Source organism: Tachypleus tridentatus, chromosome 10 (assembly GCF_004210375.1).
Source record: "Tachypleus tridentatus isolate NWPU-2018 chromosome 10, ASM421037v1, whole genome shotgun sequence".
Taxonomy (NCBI): Eukaryota; Metazoa; Arthropoda; class Merostomata; order Xiphosura; family Limulidae; genus Tachypleus; species Tachypleus tridentatus.
Genome location: NC_134834.1, coordinates 74,837,296 through 74,853,005, shown reverse-complemented (window position 1 = coordinate 74,853,005; position 15,710 = coordinate 74,837,296). Strand labels below are relative to the sequence as shown.

The window sequence follows — 15,710 nt, the reverse complement described above, 5'->3', positions numbered from 1 at the left end:
AAAAAAAATCAGGATTTTTAATTTATAGAGTTAAGCTATGTTAAAATTAACTTTCAAACACAAATCTTCACACGTTTTTGGAGCAACACATTGAAGAATGCGTGAAAATAGCGCTATAAACGATAAATTTAATTACATGACTTAGCGCTGTGAAAGTGATTTTTATTTTAGGAATCGTTATGGTAAAATGAAGAAACTTGTCATATGTTTCTATATCCGTTGCTGCACGACTACTGATTACTTTTAAATTGGAAACATCAAAGTCATGTATATTTTTCTGTCAATCTTATTTATTTCGATATATTAATTAGAGGTGAGCAATTTACCGAAATTACGGTTACTTGAAACCATGAATAATAAAATGATTGACATATCATTTAAAACTACTTACATCTAATCTTTTATATATATGTTTCCTTTCGTGAAACTCAGATGACCAAAACCATTCGTTTTCTAAGAAAGAGATCGAAGCTTATCTGACCCTTTCAAATTTGTTTATTTTTTGCTATAAAATGAAGTAACGTTATTTGCGCCGCTTATGTTCTTAAAAGCTGCGGAACGGCTCATAGAATGGACCTGAATTTTTGGTGTTTCTTTTTTATTAAAATTAAAATTCTTAGCTCATATCTTCAACCCTTGGCAGATTTGAGAAGTAATTACAGCCGTGGCTATTGTGGATTCCTTCTTGTTTAGTTAAGTACAAACTTTTAGTTCATAGCTTCATATCTTGACCAATTTGAGATTCAATAATCGTCTTGAGTGTTGAGGAGCCATCTTGTTTTATCACAAAGGTCGAGTATTCTACTGACACACAAAATAACCCCTTACAGAATCGTAAACATTTTTAAAAATAACCTTAATAAAGCTGGTCCGGCATGGCCAGCTGATTTAGGAGATCAATTCGTAATCTAAGGGTCATGAGTTCGAATCCTTGTCACACCAAATATGCTCGCTCTTTCAGTTTTGGGGGCGTTATAATGTTACGATCAATCCCACTATTTGTTGGTAAAAGAGTAGCTAAAGAGTTGGCGGTGGGTAGTGATGATTAGCTACCTTTCATTTAGTCTTACACTACTAAATTGGGGACGACTAGCGCAGATGGCCCTAGTGCAGCTTTGCGCGATATCCAAAAACAAAAACAATAACCTCAATGAAGCTTGATTACTGTAAAACGTACAGTGAACTTTCCTATAGTTTTAATGAAGTCAGTAAAATCCATTTTCACAATATAAATCTTCATTTATACATTGTTCACATAGCGCATGAAGCTAAGCTTTTGCTTTTTAGAGAACCAGAGCGAACATCAAAAGAGTAATGAAACTGCGAAATTTGTCCTTGCACAAAGTTGCCATGGCAACTGCTTCATAAATTTAATGAAGGTCGTCATGTGTTAAGCATACGGATATTTTGTTCAAAAATTCTAACCGAAATCTTTTGAGGATGATTGCTTTCCTACGCATGATTATAACGAAATCATTTCTTAAAAAAAAAAAAAACAACAACACGAAATTAACCATTGTCGGTAATTTGTGAGATATTTTAAACAATTGAATAGATAATAATATGAAACTTATTAGAGTAAGTTACGTTGAAATTATAGTAACTACGAATTATTTTCCTTTTATTGTTCAAGTACTATGATAGTACTTTAATACAATGGCTGAGGTATATTAAAGCACCGAAAGAAAGAGGGAAACATGAGAAAACCCTATTCCTTTTCATATTTCCTGCCAAAGTAAACACTCTAGAATAACTAAACCGTTTCAGAACATTTATATTTTGTTAAAAATAGCTTTTTGTAAGTTGTAGAAAACGTGAAAAGTCAATATAAAAAAAGTTATTTCAATATCTGTGTAATAAGACAAGTTAAGATAACTTCGCTGAATGACCTGTCTCATATTTGTAAACGGAAACTAACAATATATTTCAGAACATCTGAATTAAAAGGTAATACGGTAATGACATGTTTAGATTATTTGCTTAAAGTTAAAAAGAGCAATCATGTTAACAAACCCCAATTTTTGAGCTGATAGACTAGAGAGAAACCAATTAGAACATTGCCAATTCCTGAGTTTTTTAATCGAATAATTCGTTTTGACCATAATTTCTATACTATGCATACGGTTCCCAATTTTGAAGGGAAGCGTTATTTTATAGTCTTTGAATACGAACCTTCGGATCTACAGTCCGACACTAACCTATGGGCTACACCCGCTCCGGCTTGGCATGGCCAGGTGGTTAAGGCACTCGACTCGTAATCCGAGGGTCGCGGAATCTCTATCGCACCGAACTTGCTCGCCCTTTCAAACTTGGGGGCGTTATAATTTGACGGTCAATCCCACTATTTGTTGGTAAAAGAGTAGCGCAAGAGTTGGCGGTGGGTGGTAATAACTAGCCGCCTTTCTTCTAGTCTTGCACTGCTAAATTAGGGACAATTAGAGCAAATTCAAATACCAACAAACAAAGAAACTAAGAAATACATCTGGATACTTATATGTTATCTGAAACATAACCGAATGTTACATTAATATTTTTTTTGAATAAATGGGGTCTTTGCTCATAGAACTTAATTATAACGACTTGAGCCACTAACATCTATTGAAAATAACCGATATTTATTAAATTATGTAACACAATTTAGTTTGATAAAATAAAAATAAAATCGAACAAAATCCTGAACATTTATCTATGTAAATTAAAGTAATACGTACGAACCAGGCCAATAGCCCATATTTTATCAAAATACAACCAAATTAACTTTTTAAAATTACAATCTGAAATACCCATCAACTGACAAAGATGTTTGAATATAATTCAAACAATGTAAGTTTAACACCAATCATACATATTTCGAAGTAAGTAACTGAGCATAAACTTTATCTTAAAATTTTAAAATTATAACAAAGCTTCCTCATAAGCAACATTTACAGCTTGCTGTCCATCTACTAACAAATAAAGATTTTAAGGTGATCCTACACTTAAACATCCTAGCACTTGCCATCAATAAAACACGGATGTTTGAGAAACAATCCAGCAACTCTCATACTTTGTTCTTGAATTCCTTTAGGGTATTCAACATTGCATAAAGCGTCAACCTGACAACATTCTTTGAAATTGATTCAACAGGCTTGGAGTAATTAACCAACACGCATTACGACAAATAAATGGGTTAAGCTCAGTTTCGATACCTTAGGGCATTTTCGTAGTTCGTAATGTTTACTTAGAAATTTTGGTTGAGAATGGCCCAACAGGTTCATAAGAGCTAGAGTGTAAACAACCACACATTTCGTCTTTATGTATTTGTATATGGAAATATTGATTTCCAATGTATATTTCAATGACTATCGATTGAAGGAACAGCCACAAGAATGCTTGTTTGTTGTGTATTTTATAATTATCTTATCAATTATTTCTTAATATATATGTTTGGTTTCAAGACGTTCGGATAAGTGACGTAATAAAATAGTTTTAGCAATGTTCCACACTCATGGTTTTTCTTTAAGAAACTACGTGTCCATAACTTTTGTTCAACAAATGAAATGATCAAATACTGTTATTTTTTTTATCTTTGGAATATCGCTGTATCACAAGTATATATATATATATAATGGTGTGTTTATAAGACGGCCACAACAACATTGTCGGATCATTTATTAGTTTAGTTTCAAAACAGTTATACTTTTAAGACTACCACGCTCGATCTTGAGAACTATTAATTCATACATAGAAAAGTTTTATTTCTATCCTATTGATTCAAATGCTGAATAAAATGTTTTAAAAGCTCATGTTATATAATTGCTGTTATTTGAAAAAATAGTATAGCCGCAGCTTATCTAAACTGCCTCAAAAACAAAACTTACATAATCATATGTCGTTTGTATTTACGTATTATATTTTTGTCGAAAGAGTAGAAAGCTTTTTTACACATCAGTTACGATTGGTTTCAAATAAATATCTTTCTTATTATTTAGAAATATAGAACGACAATGCTAACATATATCTTATTAAAAATAATACTCGGCCACTTCGAAGCTCGTTTTTGTCTTTTAACCAAATTTATATCCATTTGAAACTTCAGATGACACAGATCGTTTCAGAGAGTGGCATGTTTTGTGTCTTAATAAATTTTACTGAGATGGTAAAGTACTCAATTTATGAAAGAAAGCCTTAAGTCGAATTCACAATAGATTCAAACCTGCATATTAACTGGTTACTTTGATTTGTTGGTTTAGGAACCTACCTGATGGTGATAGGGGATTGTACGGATTCAGTTTTAATCTGTTTCGATAACTGTTCACAATCTCAACTTACAACTGTTTAAAAAGATATAACTTGTCAACTAAAGAAGTATTCTGTTCCGGCTATAATTCAAAAAGATTGTTTTAATATTTTTTTATGAAAGAGTGTGTGTGTTTTCTTATAGCAAAGCCACATTGGGCTATCTGGCGAGCTCACCGAGGGGAATCTAAACCCTGATTTTTGCGTTGTAAATCCGTAGACATACCGCTGTACTACGGGGAGGGGTACTTTATGAAAGAAGAGGTTTAAACGTCACAGTTCTTTAACTGATATCAAAGTCGAATTTCATGAAAGATCGATTTTGCTAGCTAATTAAGCGACTGCAAGACGATTACGAACGAAACGCAAATCATTCTTATCTAAACTTGATACAACCGAAAAATAGTGTCTTACGTCATCTTGTAAATTTTAAAAGTTATAAACATTTAAAGTCTGAAAGATATTTGAATATAATCAGATATACAAGTGTTAAAGATAGACTGATATATAGCACTGATGAAATATGTGGGGATAAGCTGGAGTACACGCCCCTGGACGAAAGTTTGGTAAATACGTAATTGCCAAAAGTGCAAGAAACGTCCATAAAAGCTAAAAAGACAAAAACTTAAGCAATAAATTTGTATGTATCTCCCCGTGGACCTAGGAAACCATCGTGCCAAATTTGGTAAAGCTCCATCAATAGAGGACGCAGTAGTGGTAACAATAGCAACAAAACCGAAACATTTCTAAGTGACCCCGCAAGTACCTAATGAGCTTTACTACCAATTTTGGTGAAGATCCATCCAAACCCTGCGAAGTAGCTACATGGACAGACCGAGTATGTTTGTATAGATTAATACTTAGTAGTACAGCAACGTACTTACGTACACTGCTGGCCAAAATCTTAAGATCAATGAACATAAAGAAAAAATATGCATTTTGCGTTGTTAGACTCAACAACTTAATTGAGTAGAACTTCGAAAGATGAAAATAAGAAAAGGAAAATTAAAAAAAAAATAGCATTTAATAGGAAAAATGTAAACACTATGAAATTAACCTTAATACTAGCTGGTCGATAGTTTAAGATCATACTGAAACAAAGCATTAATCGGTAAACACGTGACGAAATTTAGTCATTTATATTTAAGCATTAGCGTTGTCAACATCTCCCACTGACATCTCCTGTGTTACATTTGGTAAAAATATGGCAAAGGCTAAAAAGTTGACTGAGTTTGAATGTGGCAGAATTGTCGAGCTGCAAAAACAAGGTCTCTCTCAACGTGCTATCGCTGGTGAGATTGAGCGCAATAAAACTGCTGTTGCAAATTTCTTAAAAGACCCTGAGGGATACGGAACTAGAATTTCGAGTGGTCGGCCCAAGAGAATTTCGCCGGCGTTGAGGAGGAGGATTCGACGGGTTGTCTGGCAAGACACCAGCCGATCGTCGAACCAGATTAAGGCCCTTACGGATGAAGAATGCAGCTCAAGAACAATAAGGCGGAATCTACGAGAGAAAGGCTTTAAAAACCGTAAACGTCTTAAAAGGCCATTCCTCCTTCCACACCACGAAATAGCTCGGTTAAACTTTGCTGAGAAGCACCAAACATGGAAAATGTTTTGTTCTCTGATAAGAAAAAAAAATTTAACCTGAATGGTCCAGATGGCTTACTGGCACAATAAGGATATTCCACCGGAGACATTTTCTACACGACCAATGGAGGAGGTTCCATCATGATCTGGGGTGCTTTCTCCTTCCGTGGAGCATTGGAGCTTCAGGTTATACAGGGGCGTCAAACATTAGCTGGCTACATTGGCATGTTGGAGAGAGTATCCTTATTAACTGAAAGCCCTCACTTGTGTGGAAATTATTGGATCTTTCAGCAGGACTACACTGCAATTCACAATGCCCGCAGGACAAAGCACTTTTTCATGACGAATAACGTGATTCTTTTGGACCATTCAGCGTGTTTGTCCAAACTGAACGCCATTTAAGGTGTTTGGGGGTGAAAAGCAAGGGAAGTCTATATAAATGAACGTCACTTTCAAACAGTGCATGATCTTCGTGAAGCCATCTTCACCACTTGGAATGATATTTCAGCCAGTCTTCTGCAAACGCTTATATCGACCAAGTCAAAGCAAATGTTTGAAGTTATTCACAATGAAGACCGTGCAACTCACTACTGAGACCTCTTGTTGGGCATTTTCTATCCTGTTTAGGACTTCTTTTTGGTATGATTTTAAACTTTTGACCAGCTGGTATTTAGGCTAATTTCATAATGTTTACATTTTCCCTATTAAATGCTAAAAACGTTTTTTATTTTAGTCTTCCCTTTTCTTATTTTCATCTTTCGAAGCTCTACTCAAATAAGTGGTTGAATCTAACAACGCAAAATGCACATTTTTTCTTTATGTTCATTGGCCTTAAGATTTTGGCCAGCAGTGTATTATGTTGGCAAGGTTAACAATCTTGTTTGCGGAATACTAGCCCATTTCTGACCACAGAATTTGGTTTAGTTTGGTTTACTGAGATGGTTTTGCAGAGCCCTCACGTGCTCAATGAGGTTCATGTCAGGTGATTGACCAGATCACTATAGAGTTGTGATGTCCTTAATCTCTACCATTTCTTCATCTAAACCAGTATCTATCATCATTTGAAGTCTATCTATATATAAATATTTTATAATAATATTCATTTTAAATGTTTTTCTTTAATTTAGATAAACTTTATGTAATTTATTTTTACACAGAAATAATATTTTTTGTTCTCGATAATATTAACATTATAGAAGTGGCACTACCAGTGCCTCAGCTGAAAGTCTCTGAATTTACGACGCTAAAAATTGGATTTCGATACCTGTGGTGAGCACAGCACAAATAGCCTGCTGTTTAGCTATGGGATTAACAGCAAACAAACCACTCAGGTATGAGCTAAGTAATAAGAAAGGATCATTTTGCTATATATTTTTTCATAAGCTGTTTTAAATGTTTATTCGCTTAAACTTCCTGTATTTTTTATTGTCATTTATTTGTCATTTTATTTTATTAAAATGTGTAATATGTAGAAAACGAACGAGTTTATTTTCTACTTTTTCAATTTGTTCAAAGAAAAAAACTGAAAATTCGGTCTTCAGAAAACAGTTTTTAAGACATTAAATTTATAATTTTGCATTGAATCACTAACGACTGTGTTCTGTATTTAAGTAAAAGTGACAACAATTAATGTTAAGGCGTGATGCCAGAAAATGAATTTTGTCTTTCAGGAACACACTTGTATGATGTCAAGCTTAATCAATATATAATGTACTAGAGCACCAATTGCATGATCTCGTGCTGGTCTCGTAACTCCAGTTAGTCACGCTACGCTCTAGTTAATAACCATATGCGACTACACAGATGAAATGTTGAGGTAAGAATGACGCCATGTGTTACAAAATTGAGTTTAAACTTTAATCGACATTGAAAAACAAACATGATGATAATTCGTGTAACAAACATAATTATGTCAGAATTGTGGAAACCCTTGTAGAGAAAGTGTTGGATCAACGATTAATTTCATACCACAGCGTGGTCTAACGTTATTTATAAAAGCAACATAAGTCATATAATTTATTTCTTAAATCTCATCTTATTAGTAATGCTTTGAAAACAGAAGTATTTAACACATGAAAAAGTATTGTAAATAATGATCCATTCACATCCTGTTTTGTCGCCACTGTGGTCCTCTAGCGGAATTAATTTTTATCACAGTGATTTTTCTGATCTTTTTTCGGTGTAATATATTTTTTCAATTCCGTTAAAATACACATGCCTTTGTGTTCTGCCGCCAGTTATTTAATTTCTCACTATAATACCTTTCTCTCATTAAAGTTTAGCTTTGTAGCGTTTTCTCATCATAACGACTTTGTTTATATCAACATGGTAGAGACTTTTTAGTTCAGGCAAAACATGCAGACATTAAAATCAGAGGAATAAAAAGTTTGCAACAGTAGTTATTCAAATAGTTAATACACGCCAATTTTAACCTGTTACCACAGTTACATTTTTAATTTAACCATATTTGTATGATTATTACGGTGGTTGTATTCTATAAATATATATTAAAATGCTACTGGTTTGTAATATCAAACTATTATAAATGCAATTTATCATTGTTAAGTTCTTTAAATATTTTAATTTCAAACACATCGATAAACTGCTAATTTTTAAGCCTATCATTGCGAAAGACTCTCGATGGGTCATCGTTAAATTTATGAACTCCTTTATAATACAAAAATCCGGGATTCAGTTCCTCGATTAATAGGGCGTAGCTTTGCACTAAGAAAACAACACTAATTATTGCGAACAACAAAGATGTTTGAATATACAATGCAAATATATGTATATTTAACAAATCTGTTCGTCTTTGTTTCCAAATCCAGTTCGATACGTTCGATTTATTTGTATCTTAAATTTTAAAATAACAATTGCTTTTCCATACTTTTTCACTTATTTCTAAGATGAGTTTGGTAATGCAAATTACATTTGCTACTTTTTCATTTAGATTAAACTTAATAAGAAGAGGATGCTTTATTGTTACATTTTCTTTAATTTGCAGGTTAGGTTTGAAAATCGAAAATATATTTAAATATTTATTCATTCACTTCTTGATCAGGTTTGAAAATAAGTAATACTTTTGATACTTCTGATTTATTTATAGAATTTTGAAAACAACAAATGATGTGTAATATTTTTTCATATATTTGAAAATTTGTAATAATAGCCTTAGTTAATTCTATATAGTTGTTAAAAGGTATGTGAAGTTGTTATTTAAATGAACTAATATTTTATGTTTTTATTTGTTTATTAAGTTTAATATTTTCCAACCTAACTATAGGATCCTACTACTTGTATTGTACATATTTATATATGATACTAACGAACATTCAAGTCCAATTGCAGGCCCCCACCTCTTGAATTGTACTTGTTTGTGTGGGACACTCGCGGACTTTCAAAACCTGAAGTACTTTATGCTATAAGAAGTCTGAAATATCCATTAAAGGGTATGTTTTTAATGACAAAAATGTTAAACTATCCTGTTAGTTGTTTGCGCAGATATGTTACAAATAATAAGAAATATCACGGTAAACGTAAAATAACACCACAATAGCTACAACTCATATCATTATAACGTTCTACTGATGTCAGTTGAATACATTGTTTATTCGCTACAATACTTACAAAGTTAGGGTGGCAGTTTTATTTACTGAATATTTTATACAATTTCGTTCACATAGAAAAATAAACTTAAACAAAATTTATTTTCGTTAAATTTCAAAATAATTCCGACAAAATATTTTATTTATATCTATGTTATTTTGAAAGCAAAGTAATTAGAAATAATTGTTCATTAAAAACTAGAAAGATGACCATTTTCTTCTCAGTAATGCTAATGATTAAAAAAAATATTAGACTGAAAATACTTAGGCATGTTAAAATTATGTTTTGTAATTTTTATATGTAACAAACTCTACGTACCGGTTTTTGCATGTTAATACAAAATAATTACGACTGAAACAATATTTACCTGCAACTGTAAACAAACTTAATTAGATTAGTGTACTCTGAAACGAACGTTATAAATAAGGAAAATACAAACTTACTAATTAAGCAAAAGTCATCTACTGTAATATAAAAATGTAGGTTGTCAGCTCACTAAGTACTGTACAGATTACATCATGAACACAAAAGATTCAACACGACATCCAGTAAGCTCATGTTTACTCAAACCGTCTATATTTTCCTCATTAATTAACAAAGCATATAATAAAGAAATACCAGTGATTGTCATGCATGATATATTTAAAACAAAATGTCGCGTTTAAATAATAGACATCAAATAATTCTTATAACTGAGAAATGAGATTGAACAGGATCGAAACACGATGCTCTGATTAACATTTAAATACGTGAAATTCTCAGTAGTTATTTCACAGGTTAATAAGAATGACATTTAAACGGAGCTCTTGAACTATGTCAATGATCTTATAAAGCTCAAAATCATTTTATTTCCACGTTTTGCTACCATATGTTTTTATAAGAAATAATCCTGAATTTTAAAAATCCTCTGGCAAAGCTCATAAGCCAGATGAAATGAAAACAGTACTTTTTATTAGGTATTCATTACTTTCAAGCGGTTTAAGTTTTCACCTGAGAAACAAATTATGTGGTTCCTCCAAGCTCTTTATTTTATTTCTCTGCAATAATTATCACCTGAGAAACAAATTATCTGGCTCCTCTGAGCTTTTTATTTTATTTCTCTACAATAATTATCACCTGAGAAACAAATTATCTGGCTCCTCTAAGCTCTTTATTTTATTTTTCGACAATAATTATCACCTGATAAACAAATTATCTGGCTCCTCTGAGCTTTTTATTTTATTTCTCTACAATAATTATCACCTGAGAAACAAATTATCTGGCTCCTCCAAGCTCTTTATTTTATTTCTCTACAATAATTAACTCTAATTTCGCAGAACGCTCAAATTACCATAGAAATGCTATTGTTTTACAAAATTAGTTTTCACGTGATAAACAAAAATACATGGCTTCTTAAATGAGTGGTTATTTTCTTTTGTTAGGGCTGAGATAGCCTAGTTAGTTTGCGCCATAAAATACCAAGCCAACCAACCAACCTTTTATCTCATAGTCAACTATCCTTTCTAAATATTACCAAAATTATAAACTCTGAAAATGTGAATATTGTAACATATTTCTGGTATGCTCAACAGAATAAATCAGCCGTAATTCTTGTTCTTTATCGGATAATCTTAAATGTTAATAATACTAATTTTCAGATTTTGACTTTTATCAAAATATTGCTTTTCCAGTAATCTATGTACATTTGACCCAAGAGAACAAGTATACTGGGTTATTTATTTGAAGAAAAATGTTTGAAAAGTTATTGCAACACGAAGTTAAAAATGATGCTGCTTTAAATTAGTATATAAATATGTAAATTATTATATAACGTTTGTAAACTGCGTGTTTGTGTTTTTCATATAGCAAAGCCACAAAGGGCTATCTGGTCAGCCACCGAGGGGAATCGAACCCATGATTTTAGCGTTGCAAATCCGGAGACATACCGCTGTACTAGCGGGGGCATTTGGAAACAAGAAACAACATAACTGTAACACATGCAGAATGTATTACAGTACAAAGTCTAATGACGTACATTTCTGAACCCTTCCTTTAATAGAATAGAATTATATATATATTTATATTTACAGCTAAATCTCCTATTATGTTGGAGTAAAACCGTATACTTTGCTTCCTATACACACATTTACATTTATACGTTAATAATAGTAAAATTATGTTATTAGCTTAACAAAATAAATATAGAAAAGAATCGTAAGAAATTATTAATAATCGGTATTTTGTATTAAAACACATATAATTATATGTATGTACATAGAACAAGGTGTTACTCCTGACTATCCTTCTTGCCTATAGTGAGAATGTGTCGTGTTCAGCTTCCTCAGTTAATCTATAATAAAAAAAATTCAGAAATCATATCAACATTTATTTTGATGAAACAAACACACGTACAAATATATTTAAGATGTAGAGAAGAAATTATAAGTAACATATAATTTTGATCTATATTGTACCTACCTACGTTGTTTTATATATTTTTTACTTTTCTCGAACTGAATTTCAAATTAGAATTATTATTCTAAATCGGTGTATTTCTTTGTTTTTAATTGAGCAGAAACCTACAAATGGGCTATCTGTGCTCTGCCCAACATGAGTATCGAAATCCGGATTCTAGCGTGGTAAATCCACAGACAGATCACTGTGCCCCTGGGGACAGGTGTATGAGGAACATTACGAGCGTCAAACATATAATATAATCTGCACTTCAAGTATGTCGCTTGAGGCAGGTTTAGAAGTAAAAGACCTTGAAGATAAGATCATCTGATACGTAATGTATAAAAATTTAATGAGAAAGTACATCATCATTTCTGTCTTTGTAGTAGGACGTGTATAAAAATGTTCAGACAAATAAAAGAAACTAACTCAACTCCACTTTTTCAAATCATTAATCAAATAAACCCTTATGAAGATGGATGTGTCTGAGGAGAACATTTGGTATATAATGCTTTATGAGTTTAAAGAAGGCAACAGTGCAGCAGAAACTACACGAAACATTCAAGGTGTTTACGGTGCGGAGTCTGTCAATGAATGAAAATGTCGAAAGCGGTTTCAGAAGTTCAGAACAGGTGACTACAGCTTAAGTGATGCGCCACGTTCATGTGGTCCTGTTACGTTTAATGATGACTTGCTGCTGGCTGCACTTAATGAAGATTGTGCTACAACAGTTGAAGAACTAGTACAGAAACTTAATTCAACCCATTCAACAGTTCACCTTCATCTGCAACAGTTTGGAAAGGTGTCAAACTTGGAAAATGGGTCCCCTATACGTTGACAGAAGCCAACCTCAGAATAGAAGAGGACATTTGCACTTCTCTGCACTCTCGTGAAAGTAACTTACCTTTGTTGGACAGATTAGTGACTGGAGATGAAAAATGGATATCTTATAAAAATGTTAAGCGCCACAGACAACGGCTTAGTGCAGGTAAACTGGCTAAAGTACAGCCCAAAATGGACCTCCACCCTAGGAAGGTCTTGTTAAGTGTTTGGTGGGATATTGTTGGTGTGATCCACTTTGAGTTGCTGCAACTCAATGTAACGATTACATCAGAATTCTATTGTCAACAGTTAGAGCGCTTGAATGTTGCACTGAAAGAAAAGAGGCCTGCTTTGATCATTCATAAAGGTGTTGTGTCACACTGAGATAATGCACGGCTCCATACAGCAAGGATCACATCTACAAAGACTGAATAGCTAGACTGGGAAAAACTTCCACATCCTTCTTATTCTCCAGACCTTGCCCCATCTGATTATCTTCTATTCCGAAGTTTACAGAACTATCTTGATGGAAAAGAGCTTGAAACACATGAAGATGTCAAAACTATCCTATCTACATTCTTTTTCTCCAAATCCCAATAAATTTATAGACGTGGCATTCAGAAGCTTGTGAATCGTTGGCAGGAAGTAATTAATAATATTGGAACATACATTATTGACTAAATAACATTAATCCTAAAATCGGACATTACTTAAGGTATGATCTGATAGAATTAGAATACTGTTATTGAGCAATGATTTTGTATATAACAACTTATATTGCACATCTTACCAAGAATATTAGCATACCTCTAGAGAACCTATTAGTACTAAATAAATGATTCCCTTACATGAAGTGTCTTATAACAAATAAATAGTTTTAAACAGTTGCATCTCATTGAACTGTTACCCGGTTTCTAGTTGTAATTCTATCATCAAGGTAGCTTTGATTCTCTAATGTTTTTTGTAGTTTTCGCCACCAAGGTAGCCTTCGTTTTCTACCGTTATCTGTAATTTTTCTCACCAAGGTGACCTTGATTCGCTATCGTTATTTGTAGTTTTTGTCACAAAGGTGGCCTTGATTCTTTAGTTATTTGTAGCTTCTACCACCCAAGTGGCCCTCATGCGCCACTGCTATTTCAGGCTTTTGTCACTAAAGTGGCATTTATTCTTCAGTTATATGTAGCTTCTACCACCAAAGTGACCTTGATTCTTCACTGTTATTTGTCCTTTCTACCACCAAAGTGACCTTGATTCTTCACTGTTATTTGTAGTTTCTACCACCAAAGTGACCTTGATTCTTCACTGTTATTTGTAGCTTCTACCACCAATGTGACCTTTATTCCCTACTATCAATGATTTTGTTTTCCTATAACCTCACATGAGACAGTATTCTATCAGAAAGGAAGTCTATCTTATAAAGGTGAATTACGTACTTCGGACCGCTAAATATTGTCAATCAATGACATGAATTTCAAGAAACAAGTACATAATGAATAAAATCTAAAAAAAGTTTGTAAAAAGACACTCAGTCTAAATAAGTCTCGTAGAATCTTTTATTTTCATTCTAAATACGCAACTGAACAGAAAAGAAAGCCCAGCACAAATATTTATAAAGTGGTCTTACCATTAATGTGGTAATCTTCATGATTTCTTCGTTCAAATTTAATTTTTCTCTATCAGCAACGTATATACATATCAGTAATGTATGTACTGAGTTTTTTTTATGAGAATATGTTCGTATTATAAAGCTGTGTGCTGTGCTATACTTGTTTTATGTTGGTTTTGGCACAAAGATAATTCGGAGAAAGTAAGATGAAGCGCTGATCGTTGTCTATACATAGGATAAATCAGAAGTAATTTTTCGGAAACTAACGCCACAACACAAAAGTCCTGTGCAGCAAATATCCTCCTCGTGCCACTCATTATCCTGGCGATGACGTGACGTCATAGTTTCGTTAGTGAGTGCATGAAGTGATTCTTGACACGTGAGATTTGCTGCGGTTGTACGATGTTGAAAAGTGGAAGACTTGGTTTGCTTTTCAGAACCTTTGGAAGAAAAAGTAACCATTATATTTCCGTTACTGTTTTGAATTTGTAAAAAAAATAAAGAATCCTTGAAGCTATACTTTAGATCTTGAAAAAAGACTTTTAACTTCTCACACCAGGATTTGTTTAACACTGGAAATATTTAAGTTAAAGTTTAACCTTTTAACGGTTATATAATAACAATAGGTAATAAAATTAAACACGTTCAACCAAATAGAAACTACTACAGATAACCTACTCTCAAAGTCGAAATGTTTTATACTATGTTGTAAATGTGTGCGAATATTTTTAGGTTCGGTTTCAAAGATAAACTACACTCACTTAAAACAGTTGTTTAATAGTTAATGCCAGTTTGCTAAGCCTAATAACTGAATTTTGTAACGTTATATCTAAAATAAAATATGAAGCGCGATCTAATCCTGTGGCAGATCCGTGAATTTTTGAGCTGGCGAACTGGATTCACAATCCGTGTGAGAGTACAAAATATTTTTCGAAGTTAGAATTTGTTTGTTTTTTTAATTTCGCGCAAAGCTACTTGAGGGATACCTGCGCTAGCCGTCCCTAATTTAGCAGTGTAAGACTAGAAGGAAGTCAGCTAGTCATCACCACCCACTCTTGGGTTAATCTTTTACCAACGAATAATGGAATTGACCGTCACTTTATAACGCCTCCACGGCTGAAAGGGCGAACATGTTTGGCGTGACGAGGATTCAAACCTGCGACCCTCAGATTACGAGTCGAGTGCCTTAACCACCCTGCCATGTCGGGCTCTTAAAGAGAGAGACAGTTAATTCTTTAACGTGGTATTAGTGCTGCTGACTGGCTGTCTACTCTCTGGTCAGTAGTTCATGATTATGGACTGCGTCAAATAGCCGAAAATACAAATTTTATTATACAGAAAATCAGCTAAGTACTCGTACGTATAATATTGAAGT

General features: G+C 33.1%; 1 protein-coding gene across 1 annotated transcript in view; it reads right to left on the bottom strand.

The window, feature by feature from the left end:
* Positions 1-9,680: 9,680 nt before the first annotated feature.
* The window catches only part of LOC143229595 (uncharacterized), a 73,282-nt gene continuing 67,252 nt past the window's right edge, over positions 9,681-15,710 (bottom strand). Inside the window, exons 13-14 of the mRNA XM_076462155.1 lie at positions 14,354-14,775; positions 9,681-11,803 (exon numbers count right to left, since the gene is read on the bottom strand). Coding sequence (XP_076318270.1) covers positions 14,561-14,775 — 215 coding nt within the window. The 3' untranslated portion in view covers positions 9,681-11,803; positions 14,354-14,560. The remainder of the gene's footprint in view (positions 11,804-14,353; positions 14,776-15,710) is intronic.